This window comes from Lacerta agilis, chromosome 4, assembly GCF_009819535.1.
Source record: "Lacerta agilis isolate rLacAgi1 chromosome 4, rLacAgi1.pri, whole genome shotgun sequence".
In the NCBI taxonomy this organism is placed as follows: Eukaryota; Metazoa; Chordata; class Lepidosauria; order Squamata; family Lacertidae; genus Lacerta; species Lacerta agilis.
Window position 1 is genome coordinate 24,457,934 of NC_046315.1, and position 15,626 is coordinate 24,473,559.

General features: G+C 39.9%; 1 protein-coding gene across 2 annotated transcripts in view; it reads right to left on the reverse strand.

Annotated features, from left to right (window-relative positions):
- The window catches only part of FLT1 (fms related receptor tyrosine kinase 1), a 112,069-nt gene that overhangs the window by 92,243 nt on the left and 4,200 nt on the right, over positions 1–15,626 (reverse strand). For both annotated transcript variants that reach the window (XR_004426422.1, XM_033146422.1), the window contains exons 2-3: positions 6,912–7,008; positions 6,007–6,230 (exon numbers count right to left, since the gene is read on the reverse strand). Coding sequence is in view for 1 of the 2 variants with exons in the window: in XM_033146422.1 (XP_033002313.1) it covers positions 6,007–6,230; positions 6,912–7,008 (321 nt within the window). In the remaining variant the exon portion in view is untranslated. The remainder of the gene's footprint in view (positions 1–6,006; positions 6,231–6,911; positions 7,009–15,626) is intronic.

Here is a 15,626-nt window from a genome sequence, read left to right on the forward strand (position 1 = left end):
AAAAGAAGAAGAGAAAAGAAGAGAAAGAAAAAAAGAAAGAAGAAAAGAAGAAAAATAAAATAATAATACTAAAAAGAATAAGAAAAAAAATAAATATTATTTTAAAAAAGAAAAAAAAACTAAAACCTTTTTATCCAACTTCCTGGCCAATCCCTTTGCTTCAACTAGGTTTCAGTTTGAATGCTTACAACACAACACTTTCTCGTATGATTACTATCCAATGCATTCTGCGAAATTTGTTTACTCCACCGTCTTTCCCTTATCTTACTTCCCTTCCCTTATTTCTCAAATGCTGGCATACTAACAAAACTTTTGTTGTATTTTAGCACATAATTTTTGTAACTTTCCCATTTTCCAATAAATCTTTGCTTGGTATTTCCTCTAATACTATTTGTAAGTAGCTATCAGTAGCTTTAGAAATAGTAAAGCTACTGATTTTATTTCTATTTCAATAAATACAGTGGTACCTCGACTTACGACGATAATGCGTTCCGAAGGCGCCCTCATAGGTCGAAATTTTCGTAAGTCGAAAGGCACTATCTCCGAAGGGAAAAAAATTTCGTCGAGAAAGCTGCATTAAAAAACTCATAAGTCGAGGTATCGCGCCGCCGCTTTCCCTTCGTAAGTTGAAAAATTCGGAAGCGGCGGCCATTTTTTCCATTATGGAACTCATTTGGAAGTCGAAAACGTCGTACGTCGAGGAGCTTGTAAGTCGAGGTACCACTGTATGTCCATTTGTTTCTAAAGTTTTACTTTATCCATATTTTAATGAATATTTTCTATTGTTTTATGTAAACCACTTAGAAGTTTTGCTGACTTCAGTGGGGCTTACTCCCAGGTTAGTGGGTATAGGATTGCAGCCTTAGGTTGCTAATTGCTCTACAGCTATTGTGACTGCCAAGGACTTCTTTGTTTGTTTGTTTTAAGAAGAAGGAGGACAAAAAAATTGCTTAAGTATCAAAACAGACTAACAACATTTCCTTTGCAAGATGATCCAAGGAAAGACGAAAAGTTATCCTGCTTCTACAGTTGTAAAAGAAACACTTTTTTTTCTTTGCAGGGGCTACAGTTATAAAGGGGGGGTCACCAGCTCTTCATATCGCCAGTGAAATGCTACTTGTTACTACTCCCTTGAGACTCATTCATCCTTGTCACAAAATTAAAAGCTATTCTCCAAAACCAGCAAACTTTGCAGAGCAGTTTCCTGTATGTATAACCTGCAGGCCATTTTAAGTATGAGGAAGAGCTGCCCTAAAGATTGACCGTAGTGTCTGCAGACACAGTGTCACCACTGGCTGATGCCAATAATGTACTAGTGGGGGGAGGGGAGTCATCTTGAGCCTTGCATCCCTTTTAAAGAGAGCGACAGGAAACCAGTACAATATGTAAAGAACATTCTAACTTTAACGGATACATTCATGTCACCAGTTCCACACTTGAGGTGACAGTCATGGGCCACTGAATGGCATTGTCTTTCTCCAACAATACTAATAACTGTATATATTCAAAAGTAATTTTTCCTTCCGCTTACAAACCACAGCTACACATTTAAACACATTTAAACACAAACAACCTTCCAGATATAATAATCCCATGTTAATATATCTGTAGCCTTCTTTGCTATAAAAAATAATAAAAAGTAACAGAGTACTGAACTCAAAAACTTTGAAGGGAAGAAGAACGGAGGCAGTTTTGAAGGGATGCAACACATTTTTCTTTTCTTTTTATTCCCTGGATTTTTTCTAAAAAAAATTCCAACAGGAGTGAAATAAATTACACCAGCTCCAGATCTGCCAAACTTTGCCACCAGTTCTGGAATCAGATCAGGGGGTGGGAGTGTTTTGAATCCTGTAGAACTCCAGCCTTTGCCTACATACCTCCACCATGCATCGCTTTTGCCCTCCCCAGAATTGGAGCTCTGAGACTGGGCAGGCATGGGCTGTGCACCTTTCCATACTCTCACAGAAGAGGCATACAAGCAGGGGCATAGCAAGGGGGGGGGGGGTAGGGGGCGGACCGCCTCATTTTCCATAATGGAGGGGGTGACAAATTATCAAGGAATAATTACTGCCCTACTAGGGCAGTTCATTAAAAACTTTTAAATGCCTGCTCCAAAGGTCTTATCTTACTATACTAGGGATTATATAGCTATATATGAAATTTCATGCATATCGGTTAATATCTTGACCCTCCTCCACCAAAATAGGTGTTTACTTGGCTGTTTTCCTATGTCGTGAAGGCTGAAATTTCAGTTCAGTGGAGCACTTACTGTTCCCAACCCTAACCCTGTGGAAAGCCATCTAATTAGACTTTAATTTGATTTTGTGATGTTTTTAGGAGGTAATTTAATTATTGTTTGATTTTATACCAATGTTATGTATTTGATGTTAGCCACCCTCAGCCTGACTTTGATTGGGGAGGTCGGGATATAAATAAATTATTATTATTATTATTATTATTATTATTATTATTATTATTTGTTATTATTCTTTTGTAAGAAAATATGAAATAATGTAAAACCATTTTTGCAGGGGGGGGTCAATGGGGTGGGGGTGACAAGAAATTTACTGCACCGGGTACCACCTGACCTTCCTACGCCTCTGGGGGGGGTGACAAAACATTTTTTGCCCCCGGGTACCAATTTACCTTGCTACGCCCCTGCATACAAGGTCAGAACTCCCTCTCCAAGGGCAGACCCTTCTCTCCACCCGTAGACAGGCAGAACCAAAGAATCCTATGGCCCCTGAGACAACCTCCAAAGAACCATAAGTTTGCAGGCCGTTTATTAATTTTGTGTGTGTTTTTAGTACAGATAAACCACTTTCCCTCTTGCTCACAGGTTACTGACCCTCCCACTTCCCAGGTGAGTAAATTACTATACGTTGTTTACTAAGTCAGAGGGATAGGAGAAGAAGCAAAGAGGCAAGAAACTGAACTGTAAGAAACTGGAGATAAAAAGAAAGTAAATTGGGAGCATTTCGATGGATAATAGATCTTCTAATTAAGTAACTATTAGATTTTCAGGCTCTAGGCAGAGGGTTGTCATAGTCCCTATCATAAACTTCCAGGTATATCAGCCAATTCAGCACTCTTCTTGACATCATCAGGGAGTTCCACTCTTGTTGTGAGCCCAGGGTCCTGTTTGCAGCCTAAAGCCTTCCAAATGTTTTCCTACCTTTGATTAAAAGGAATATGCATCACATTTTCTAGGACAGCAGCTTTTTAATTTTTTGTCTGGAGGGTTTTCATAACCTTTATTTGATTTCACTTTCCTTTCCGTCTTAAAACATGGCTTTAAGGGATATAAAATACTAACCCCAGGGGTAAATTATTTCATTTAGAAGGAGATAGAACTCAATCTTGTACAGAAAAGAAAGGAAATTCTCCATGTTCAAACTTGGATGTTACAGTTAAGAACTCAGCCTTCTATATAATATTAACTAAAGAGTTATATTTTATATATATTAAGGTAAACAGTTATTGTACTGTATGAAAGAAGGAGGGATGTGGTTAAGTGCATGTATGTCAATAATTAAGCTAAGTCTGTGATATTTTGAAAGGGAAGTGTGGTAAGTTGAACAAGTACAGATGAGTTTAGACAAGCACCCTTGGGAACTTTGAGGGTGATTGGCTTTCCTGAGCCTTGCCACTCAGGATGACTGTTGAACTTGTGTGCAGGATACAGTGCATCTTTGAGGCTAACCTGCCTTAGCTTTCCAGTAGCACCTTAGAGACCAACTAAGTTTGTTCTTGGTATGAGCTTTCATGTGCATGCACACTTCTTCAGCTACCCACCTGTAACTTCTTCTTCGGCTACCCACCTGTTACTGCCTTAGCCTACCAGAGTTGTGGGACACCAGGAAGAGGTGGCTCAGGAAGGCCTATCTATTCACCTGAATGGGTGTGATTCAAGGAAAAGGGTAATAACAACTTATGCCCCTCCCACTGGGGAAAGGTGGCTCACCCAATTCAAGTTACAGGTGGGTAGCCGTGTTGGTCTGCCATAGTCAAAACAAAATAAAAAATTCCTTCCAGTAGCACCTTAGAGACCAACTAAGTTTGTTCTTGGTATGAGCTTTCGTGTGCATGCACACTTCTTCAGATACACTGAAACAGAAGTCACCCAATTCAAGTAATCCTATAAGTGAGTTAAGAGTTAGTTTCCTAAACCTAACCCTTAAAAGTTAGTTTCCAGCCACCATAATGAAATGAACGAAATGAAATGTGACCCTAGTTGAAACCCATTTATCGGGAGTATTGTCTCATTATTTCTAATTGTAAAACTGCTTGTAAAATAGAGCTGTTTCCTTAAGGCCATGTAAACTTTTGTTATAAAGATTTCAAAGTGGATTTGGTTCACATGAAAGGTGCAAAATTTATATTCCCTTTTAAAGTCTTCATTAATCAGATGGGCATGCTGTAGGCAGTCAATAATCTTTATTTTATGTTACTCATTAATCAAATATTAATATTCATTTTTATTTAGAGGCTGGGGGAGAGGACACACCAAAAATATATATAAGAGAAATATGCAAGTTAATCTATGAAACGTAGCCAACATCCATGATTCTGAAATGGTACACTATCACCCATGGAAAGAGAAATACATGAACACCCTCTTATGCACCCTGTGAAAGATCACATATTTCTCTTTCCCACTGGTGACAGTAGGAAAACCAAGCAGTCGCAATAATCAGGATTGTAGCCAAGCACTATAACAGGTTAATGGATGTGACTCAAGCACTAACCTGATAGTAAAAAATTAATTTTCTAAAAGCCAATTACAGTACATTGTTCTTTGACATTCCAGTGCTTTTTCTGGCAATGGGGTGGCATTTCACACCTTTTGCTTAAAAACGCACACACCTAGCAACAATAAGGATATTACTCAATATATATATTTGATACTGTAAGATACGGTTCATGCCATATTCTAATCATTTAATAGACACATTTCTGGTACGCTTCCTTTCAGATAAAGCATGCAAAATTCCACATGCCCCAAGTCTTTCCTGTTCTTTGTTTTTTCTTAGGCTGGTAGATAAAATGTTAACTCTATTTTGCATTTTGAACTGCATTCCCATGGTAGCCAAACGACATTTGACATAGGAGATCTGTGACTGAATCTCCCAATACCTTTTTTAAATCTGAAAACATCTGAAGGGGATCCAACTTGGTCTGGGGGCAATAGCACTGTGGAAGATGATATAGAACCCACACACACACAGTTTTGTTGATATAAATCATATGCGCCTATTTGTGCAACCTGAAGCTGTTAATAGACCAAGTGCAGGGGAAAGCAGGATGCCATTGCCCAAATTCATTTCAAGTCTGTTCTAGAGCAGGGGTGGCTAACCTTTTGCAGGCCAAGCACTGCACTTGATCCATGGCTAACCCTCCAACAGTCACATGTCAAAGTGGGTACAACCAAAATGTATAAGTGGGTGTGGTGAAGGTGTAAAGTAGGCATGGCAAATTTTATTTTGAAAAGGAAAAATGGGGGTGGGCAGAGGGGAATAAAAACCACAGCTTATCATAGGATCACACCACAGGGCCCATAGGAGTGGCTGATTCCCACCCCCCTTTATTTAAAATTGTAAAAAATTGTGGAGGACACAAAAGGCTGAGGCATCAAGGCATGACAGTGGAGGACCCATTGGAGCAGTGAATATACATAGAGAGAGATAGAAAGAGAGTCTTTGTGGGTCACAAAAAATCTTTTTGTTGGGCAGCTCACAGGTCAACCACCTGTTCAAAAAGCAAATAAAACCAGAAAAGGCTGGAAATCCGATTACAAATCTCCTGGTTCATGTCTGTTTTGGCCCCACAACTTCAAACACATTGCAATACAACAACCCCAAGTGCTTTCAGTGGACCCAGATGTTCAATTGATGATAACATGCTCATTTAGATGTAGATCCCTTTGCTTATTAATTTAATTTATTAATTTAGCATTTCAGAGAAGTATTTTTCTTAATAAGAAGGAAAAGATAATTGGGATCTTACCATTAATAAATACATATATTGTTGATACTGTCTTCTTCCTCACAGCACTTGAAGATGTATACTTGCAGCTATAATATCCTGTGTCACTTGCTTGAGCTTTGTTCAAAGTCAGGCTACTACAGAACTGTTTGCTGTTCCTTCCACAACTATATGGAATTATATTCAGTCGTTCACTGTCCTTGCTTAGACTTTCAGGCAGAGACCATGAATGAGCCACTTCCCCACTGCAGGTAAGAAAGCAAAAGCAAAAGCATAAACAAACAAAACAATTACCGGTATGTTTGGCTACCACTATATGGCACCAATTCCCAAGCCTTAATCATATGGCATCTAGCATACAGTATTAAGGGTGCTCCACCTTAATGTTCTCTAAAAGCAACATCATAAACAAAACAAAACGAAGAACTATTAAATAGTTCCTTTCCATGCAGAAGGCGCCATGTTCGATCCTCAGCATCTCCAGCTAAGACTAGGAGAGGCCTCTGTTGGAAATCTTGGAATCATAGAATTGTACAGTTGGAAAAGTCTCTGAGGGTCATTTAGTCCAACACCCTGCAATGCTGGAATCTCAACACTCAGTCCCCTATTCAATTTGAAAAGAACCACTGAAAATCAGTGCAGAGCCAGGCATAGGCAAACTCGGCCCTCCAAATGTTTTGGGACTACAATTCCCATCATCTCTGACCACTGGTCCTGTTAGCTAGGGATCATGGGAGTTGTAGTCCCAAAACATCTGGAGGGCTGAGTTTGCAGACAATACTGAGCTAAATAGACCAATGAGTCTGACTCAGTATAAGGAAACTTCCTATATTTCTTCCAACAATAATTCCTTCTTGCAACCAACTAGAAAGAAAAACCTATTAACCACAGACCAAATTCATAAAAGGTGCACCCCAGATGATTACCTGCACATGATGCTTAAAGTATCTCCTTCTTGTATGACATGCTGTGTTCCTGTTATATTTAGCTTTGGACCTTTCCAACTGGACCCCGAACTAGAGCCTAGAAAACAAGGAAAACCCAGATTATTAAAACTGGTGGAATAGCTGATGGGCTTTGTATCTATTCAAATTAATATGTTTTTAATCTAAGAGGGCTTCTGTGTTTTCACACAGAGCCAAATTAGCCGGGATGCCAAACATGCGATTGCTTGAATGGCTTTGTAAAAGTAAACTGCAGGCACAGTGGATCTGGACCTGGAAATTAGTAGCAATCAGCCACCTGATTAGTTATATTGTATATTCACCTGATACTCTATTGTTCTGATCATTTGATAGATGTGACAAAATTTGCCTCACTATGTGGTCAAATGTTACAGATTACTGTTAACTGTAATCTATACTTCAGTAAATCTACAATTTTTTGGCATTGTAATGACCCAGAATTTATTTATTTCTTCATTACAAAAATATACCACCTTTATCTTCCAAGGATCTAAGGTAGTGTACATGGTTCAAGAGATAATGCTATGCAGATTAATGTCAAAACATAAACATTCATTCACCTCAAGCAGCCACAGGTGAGAACTAGGACCTACAGGTGAGAACTAAATGCAAGGTGGGGACAGGGAGACAAAGTACCCTAGAAGGAACATGTGTCCCGCACCCGAGGCTCTACCCTTCTCTAACACCCCATGCACTATATATCTATATCTATATTCACACTGGTAAATACAATGCCATTACTGACAATACTTTTAAGTGTTCTCTTATGCAACTTTCTTTTTAAGAGGGCTTGTGGAGCAAACTTGTCAGCCATACTAACTCAACATTCATTATTTCATTATATTCTACATTCAGATTTATATATCCACATGATAAACTAATTTATTATGTATAGTAACTTGCAAAGTTACTCATTCAGGATGCAGCAGATATACATTTTTGAGACATGAAAAAAATTAAAGTCATGAAACTCTCAGATGTTAAGACAGCTTTGAAGAATATGTCAGACTGAAATGCACATGGGACAAAATCCTTAAGTTATTCAGTGTAGGGCTTGATTTTTTTTTTAAGTCCACTACAATCAATAGAGTGTTTAGATTCATTTTACACAGCTTCTAATCAGGCTGCTTATGGTTTAACCTGAATGTTTGCTTCAATAATGACTGCAGGAATTCACCCAAGAACAGCCTATCAGAAGGCAGCCCTGTTTAGGGAAGTTTTTAATCTGTGACATTTTGATGTATTTTAATATTTGTTGGAAGGCGCCCAGAGTGGCTCGGGGGACCTAGCCAGATGGGCAGGGTACAAATAATAAAATAATAAATAATAATAATATCACTCTCAAACAATAGGTAACGGGATTAATCTTCCTATGAAGGCAGAATCAGTGAGGTATCAAGAGAAGCGGCAGAAGGGTTGGAACGGAGCAGGGTAGGGATGGGACATAGAAAAGAGAAAAGCAAGAAGATAACATGTTGAGTACAAAGGAAGCTTCCCCTTCTGCTCACAAATCACTCTTAGACCTGGTTGGCAAGGAAAGCTAAACCATAGCTTAGCCATATTCAAGCTTTTCCTCTCTTCTCTCCTTCTTCAGCACGACCACAGGAGAATAGAAATATAATGCCATTGTTGACAAATAACTCTTAAGTGTTCTCCATTTAATTTATTCCTTAGCCACATGTTCCAGGAGGGTAAAGGGTGGATTGCAAGTTCCTCCACCCACCCCTCTGGCTTCTAAAGCAAGCAACTGGATGATACTACGCAATGCAGTCCACAAGAGGGAGAGCATCTATCTGGCCAATATCAGGCTGGCAGCGCCGGGTTTGAGACTACAAAGCTACTCTGGAGAAACCCCTTCTCGGTTTCACAACAGCAACTACCGGTAAGTCATAAGGCAAAATCAGAAGACTGAATCTGTGCCTTCTGCAAGTGATTCTCTCCCCCTTGCAGGCTGAGCTCAAGTCAAATTGCAGTATGGCAGGAGCACAACTACATCCAGTTAAGCTGATTGAGCACAGCTGCTATGGTTTGCAATGCAGATGTACCAACATTAGGACAGAGGCAGATTTAGGGTAGCATGACCTGTTTGGTTGCACTGGGTGCAAAGCCTTGGGGAGACACAGGAGCCGCCACAACTATTATGTAGAATGGAAGCCAAGAAGAGGGGGGTGCCAAATTTTGAGATTCCAAGGTTTGCCACTGATAAGGAAGGAGTAGACGTGTGTGAGAGGAGAAAGGCTTAGGACAGGAATATAAGTAGGCAAAAGCCATATGAAGTTGGGTGTGTAAGCAGGAGGAAGGGGGTGGTGTATGCTTGACAGTGAGAAGGACCTGAGAGTGACATGGAATTGCCAGAGAGATGGGGCTGGGAAAAGAGCACAGAGCGTGGGTGGAATATAGCAAATGAACAAGGCAAATGCTCATTTGAATATATTTATTTATTTTATTTATTCCATTTATAAATCACTTCCTATGAAACTTCTGTAAACAATTAACAATATAACAATATGCTGACATGTGTTTAAAGCTGCCCGGCATAATTTTGCCACAGTGTTGACTAAAGTGTTCACTTTTTAATTTAATGTTGTTGTATTTTTGTGATTAAAAGAAAATATGACATGAAAGAAGGGCCAATGGAACTGTGTGTGCTTTAGATAAATAGCCGATTTGGATTCCTGTGTAATGAAGGCAAAGCAGCTTCTAAAAGGGGAAGGTGCCTTTCTGTAAAGTGTGTTTGTGAGCCATAGCACAATCTTCTCAGGTATCTGAATGTGAGTTAATTATTCAGCCAAGGCTAAATAGTTTCTCCTTGGCAGATCTCTTTTGCATGGAGCACCACACACCATAAATACACCTCTGCTCAGGACTCTGCTAGGTGCCATTGATTTCCCCCATCCAATGGGTCAAGGCATTTTAAAGTTACTTTTACATCTTTGACTAACTAGAGCAAGATCCTTTGAAATTTGTCATGCAAATTACTACCACCATGGTTCCAGTTACAGGTGGGTAGCCGTGTTGGTCTGCCATAGTCAAAACAAAATCGAAAATTCTTTCTAGTAGCACCTTAGAGACCAACTGAGTTTGTTCCTGGTATGAGCTTTCGTGTGCATGCACACTTCTTCAGGGTATCTGAAGAAGTGTGCATGCACACGAAAGCTCATACCAGGAACAAACTCAGTTGGTCTCTAAGGTGCTACTAGAAAGAATTTTCGATTTTGTTGTTACTACCACCATGGTCACTTCCAGATAGCTTCTTTATTGGTCATTCATTCTGATTTGTTTGCCCAAGTTTGCAGGGAGGTTAGACAAGGCCAGTTGTTTACTGAGCATTCACTTGGATTTGTTGGACAATGTTGCAATTGTTATCCCACACATTCAAAGGTATTTCCCCATCACTTTCCTTATCACAAAAGGTCTGAGAAGCGAGTTTTGTTGCACAAGAGAATCAAATCAACTTTAACTGCACAACCTGAATCAGTACAGTATGACTGAATCCCACCCCCCCAAATACTGAAAGTCTGGAGGTGCCCATGTCCTTTAAAAACAGAGTCAAACACCTGTATTCACAGACACAGAAAGATATAGCCACACATATTTTAAATTATTTACACCTGAATCCTGTGTGTGTTTATTGAACTACGTTCAATAAAGCTTACTTCCATACAGTAGCAAGAGGCAGCTGTGTGCACCTGACCTGGCAGTAGAGTCAGAATAATAGCTTGAATTCACACACTTTAGTCTGAACATGGATGTTAAAATAAAACCTAATAAAATATTAAGTAGTTGCTTCCTTTTAGTTACTGTTCAGTAACAGTAACTAAAAGGAAAATTTGGAAATAAATACATCTGCTGGCTGGTTGTGATTAATTTTGCTACAATATATCAATTCAAGAAAGCCCTTAAAATGAGCTTTGATTCATTCTTAATCAATACAGAATTGACTTTAAAACATATACAGTACAAGCGTTCTCAACACATTAGAGGTTGAATTCAGCCTGAAACACTTCAGAGAGCTGTAGTTGCTTGCCCACCCTCCCACACATACTTATAGAAGAGTCAAGACTCAATCATACTCATTTATATCTGCATTAATTTGTGATCATGATCTTTCACTGAAGCTATCAACTCATTATCATTAGGAAACTAGGGGGAGGGCTTTGTTTTTTTATTATTATTATTAAAGATTTTCTTGATTTACAAAAGTGTGTGCAATGTATCTCTCGTATTTTTTCCATGTAACATTTTTACAAATCAGTTTTGGTTGTTGAGACATTAGGGAGAGAAGGGGGAAAGAGGTGGGTGGGATGGGGAGATGGGTGGGGTGGAGTGGCGATGTTTCTATTTTACATAATATATGTAGAGTTTGGTGTCAGCGTTGTTTGTGTAGGTTCTCTGTTGTTCGCTTGTGCTCCTTTGGTGGTGAGAGAGGTCGGGATTGGCGTAGGGTGTGATTGTTCATTTGTGGTTGGCTTTGGTGATCTTTGGTTTCCTGTGTGAGTGGGGTGGGTGGGTGTTTTTGATCAGGTTAGCCATATTGATTTGTATGCTGTTGGTAGATTTTTGTCATTGTCTTTTTGGGCTGTGTGTGTGATGAAGCGGAACCATACCGGGGTGAAGGTGTCTTCTTCTGTTTGTCCCCGTGTCAGTTTCAGGTTACTGGTTAGGGCTGTTTCCCATACCATTGGTCCATGTTTACTCCTGACAGGTCTTTCCAGTGTCTGGTTATGATGTTTCTAGCTGCTGAGAGTAGATAGATTGTGAGTTCCTTGTGTTGTAAGTGGGCATTATTGTCTTGGAAGATGTTTAGGAAGACCAATTCTGGGGTGGTTTCTAACACTTGCTTGGTTATTTTACATATTTCTCGTATGGTTGTTGTCCAGAATGATTGGATTTTGGGGCACTCCCATCACATGTGGAAGTATGTGCCTGTGGAGGTGCACCCTCTCCAGCATTTTGGTGAGGTTCCTGGTTCCTGGGCGTATGGGGGGGGCTTTGTAGCATTGATTTATTCTATCACAATTCACTGACGTAGACAATAGGTGGGAAGGGACTAACAAGTACAGTATGATCAGAACTTAGAAACATAGAGCAATCTACAGCCTTTTCTCCAACTAGGAGAAAAGGCTGTAGATTGTAGTCTCCAACCATGTAGTAAACAAAGCATAGTAAACAAAGCACTACCACCCCATTTCCCCAGATTGGTAGACGGTTACCAAAGAATGAATAACTCTCAGCTTCTGTGGTGCCATCAGAAAAAAAACTTGGGGGCAGAGGTCTAGGACCCTACTCAGGAAGGCTCCCAAATGCCATAAGGCTGGTTTACCACCTTTTGAAGTAAGTAAAGTGATACACATTACCATATAAATAGGCCCCCTAAATGATATACAGAGTTTAAAATCACACAACTGCACCACTGCTTAGCTTGCCTCATGGATGGACCTACAAAAACACGAATGTCTCGTGGCAGTTAAAGGTTTCTTGGTGTGCTTAGAAATTAGAATTCACACCATAAGCACACAACAAACAGCAACTCATTTCTACCTGGGAGGATTATCATATTTTGATTACTGCTTAGTAACCTGAAAAGATGGGTACATAACTATATGGTTGAAGCCACAGACTTCTGGCTCTTCACTTAATTGATGCACCATGTTACTGCCTCAGGCAACTATTCATCTCTCCATCGGGAAGCCCAGGTCAATTTTTTAAAAAAACCATTTAGAACAGACACCCTATTAATACACTGAGTAACCTTTACTGAAGTCATTAATGAGAATAATGTACAGTATTTATCTTTTTGAACAGCAGTAGACACAGAACTTAAAACCTAATGAATCTAACATTTCTTCAGTGGGAAATGAAGATATCTATTATAAATCATTTCCACAAAGTTCATTAAACATGCCTTACATTATTATTATTTTTACGATTACCTGCTAGCCAAAGTGAGCAATTCAATCAAACCAGTGCTACTGGAGTATGTATTATATACATTAAGAAATGCTTCTTACACAGGTAGGAGGGCGATCAACATCTCTTAATAGGAATCTCTAATTTCCACCATTCTAAGTTTCTTTTTCTCGCAACAAGGCTCATTTATTTTAAGTATCAGGGTGAGAACTGGTATACAGGAGTCAGTGGGAGTATACAGGAATGCTCAAAAGGTAATAAGCATCCCATTGAATGACTTAATAATGTGCAGTTAGTTGCATTCTTAGCGGATGTGATTTGCTCTTGCTGAATGGCAAGCTCACCCACTGAAGCTTGGAGGGGGGGGGGAGATGGATGGCAGGACTGCAACCTGGTTAAATAAAATGCAATCGATTAATCATATGAGGTTCTGTGGGTGACTTGAAAAAAAAATCTGTTGATTAAATCAGAGCCAGCCCAAGACACTTTGGCACCTTAGATGAGCCACAAAATGGCACCCCTTTCCTCACTAGGGAAGAGTGAAGATTGACAACAGGAACAAAGGGGAAATAAAAATCTGCACTGGGATCTGCTGCTCCTGTGGATCCTGTCACCTGAGGCAGTCACCTCACCTTGCCTCATGAGTGGCCAGCCCTGGATTAAATATATAGCCTGCATTTCAAGTGAGATTAGAATGCTGGGGAAGTGTGTTTGTGGTGATGGTATGAATGCAACTCATAAACACATATCCAAAGTGATGGGCAAGTATTTTGCCATTTTACATTGTTTTAACTGCTTTATTATACTTTTAGTGTTTATTTATTATTAATATGCTAACATGTTGTATATAATTAGCAATAGAAATGATGCAGGTATAGTCTATACTCTGGCACGGTGCTTCCTTTTAGGGAGAAATCCAAAATTCAAAGTCAGCTGGAGGTTTGGAATAAGCAAATCTCCAGCTGAAGTCTTTTGTCCCGGCTCAGCCACAGATACACTGTGTAAGTCTTCCATCCCAACTCAGCTGAGGCCAGAGTAAGTCCCATAAAGGGGATGTTCTAGGGGTGTGACAGGAGGAGATATACCCAACTCCAAACTCCTTTTGGCTCAGTCATGTGATCTAGCAACCCAGCAAAAGTTACATTGGCAAAATGGGAGTTTGGAATAGGGGTAAATTGCACTGGCAGTACTTAAGGTAAAGGTAAAGGCACCCCTGACCATTAGGTCCAGTCGCGGACAACTCTGGGTTTGCGGCACTCATCTCACTTTACTGGCCGAGGGAGCCGGCGTACAGCTTCCAGGTCATGTGGCCAGCATGACTAAGCCGCTTCTGGCAAACCAGAGCAGCGCACAGAAATGGCATTTACCTTCCCACCGTAGCAGTACCTATGTCAAATTTATATCACTTCAATTGGCATGGCTTCACTTCCCCCAAAGAATCCTAGGAATTCTTAAAAATATAGGAAGCTTAAGGAGGCTGCTTTATAGCTCAGTACTGTCAGTGGTTCCCAAACCTTTTCTCTCTCCCATGTATCACTTGAACGTTTCTGATTTTTCACCCTGTTGTAGCAATTGTAAGACACTGTACTAGGTCATGAATGATTTTAAATTGTATTTGTACAGACATGACGCAGACCGCTTGAATGAAGTTCATGGTCCACTGGTGGTCCACAGACTATGGCTTGGGAGCCTCTGATATACACTGACTGGCAGAAGATTTCTAGATTTCCGAGAGCAGGCATTCCCAGCTGTGTGTGGAGATGCTGGGAATCGGACATGGAACCTTCTGCATGGAAAGCAAATGCTCTACCACTGAGCTGAAGCACTTGATTGACAAAGTAATGCGAATTCTCAAGTGACACAGCGATCCCTAGACACGTGCACCCTCAATGAAAGAATAAGGAAGAGGAAATGACAGTCAACCCCACTGAATTATGTGGGGCAAATACACTCATCATTGTCTGACTTTCTCCAGATGAAGTGACAAAACATCCACAATTCTTAAAAATATTATTTGTAGGAATATTTCCTGTCTTCTCTATATTTCCTTAGTTTAAAGAAACAAACCTTTTCATTGTACTCTGAAAATGAGGTCTGTCAACCGAAGCCTTAGTTGTGCTTTAAATCCTCAGCTCCTTCAACCTCACTTTCTTTGCTATAGTTTGCCCATAAATACTTTAATCAATATGTATAGTATCCAGCACCTCACATAAAATGTGCAAAAGGGTCAAGGATGGTTTTGAAAGGTAGCTGATACTATACCAATACCTATGGTGTGAACACAGCAGTTAACCAGCAACTGCTGGTCTTTATAGCATGCAGTGCCACAGGAAGCTATTTGCTGTTGAGTATTTGCTGTCATTCAAGAGAGTGTACAAATTCAAACCCCAGATCTTGCCATTAATTAAAATTCTAAAGTAAACGGAACACTTATGAGTACCACCAGTTTTATTTCCTTTGGCCTGCTTATTGCATTTCCTAGCTACTGCAATTACAGAAAAGTCTTCCAAGTGTTAGGAGTACCATGCAGAGGATATTTGAGTGTTACACTGACTCCCATGCACACTTCCAGATCCAGCACAAACTGGTCTTATTTCCACCAATATTTTGTTCTCATACAATGGTCCTTACATGGTCTGTGTACTGTGTACTTGCCTCTCAAGTAGCAAACTTCTACATATAGTAAACCAGCCTGCTCATTTTGCTGAGAGGGCCCTGGACTTCTGCCCAAAAGTCCTGCCCTGATGGCACTACTGCTCTTATATC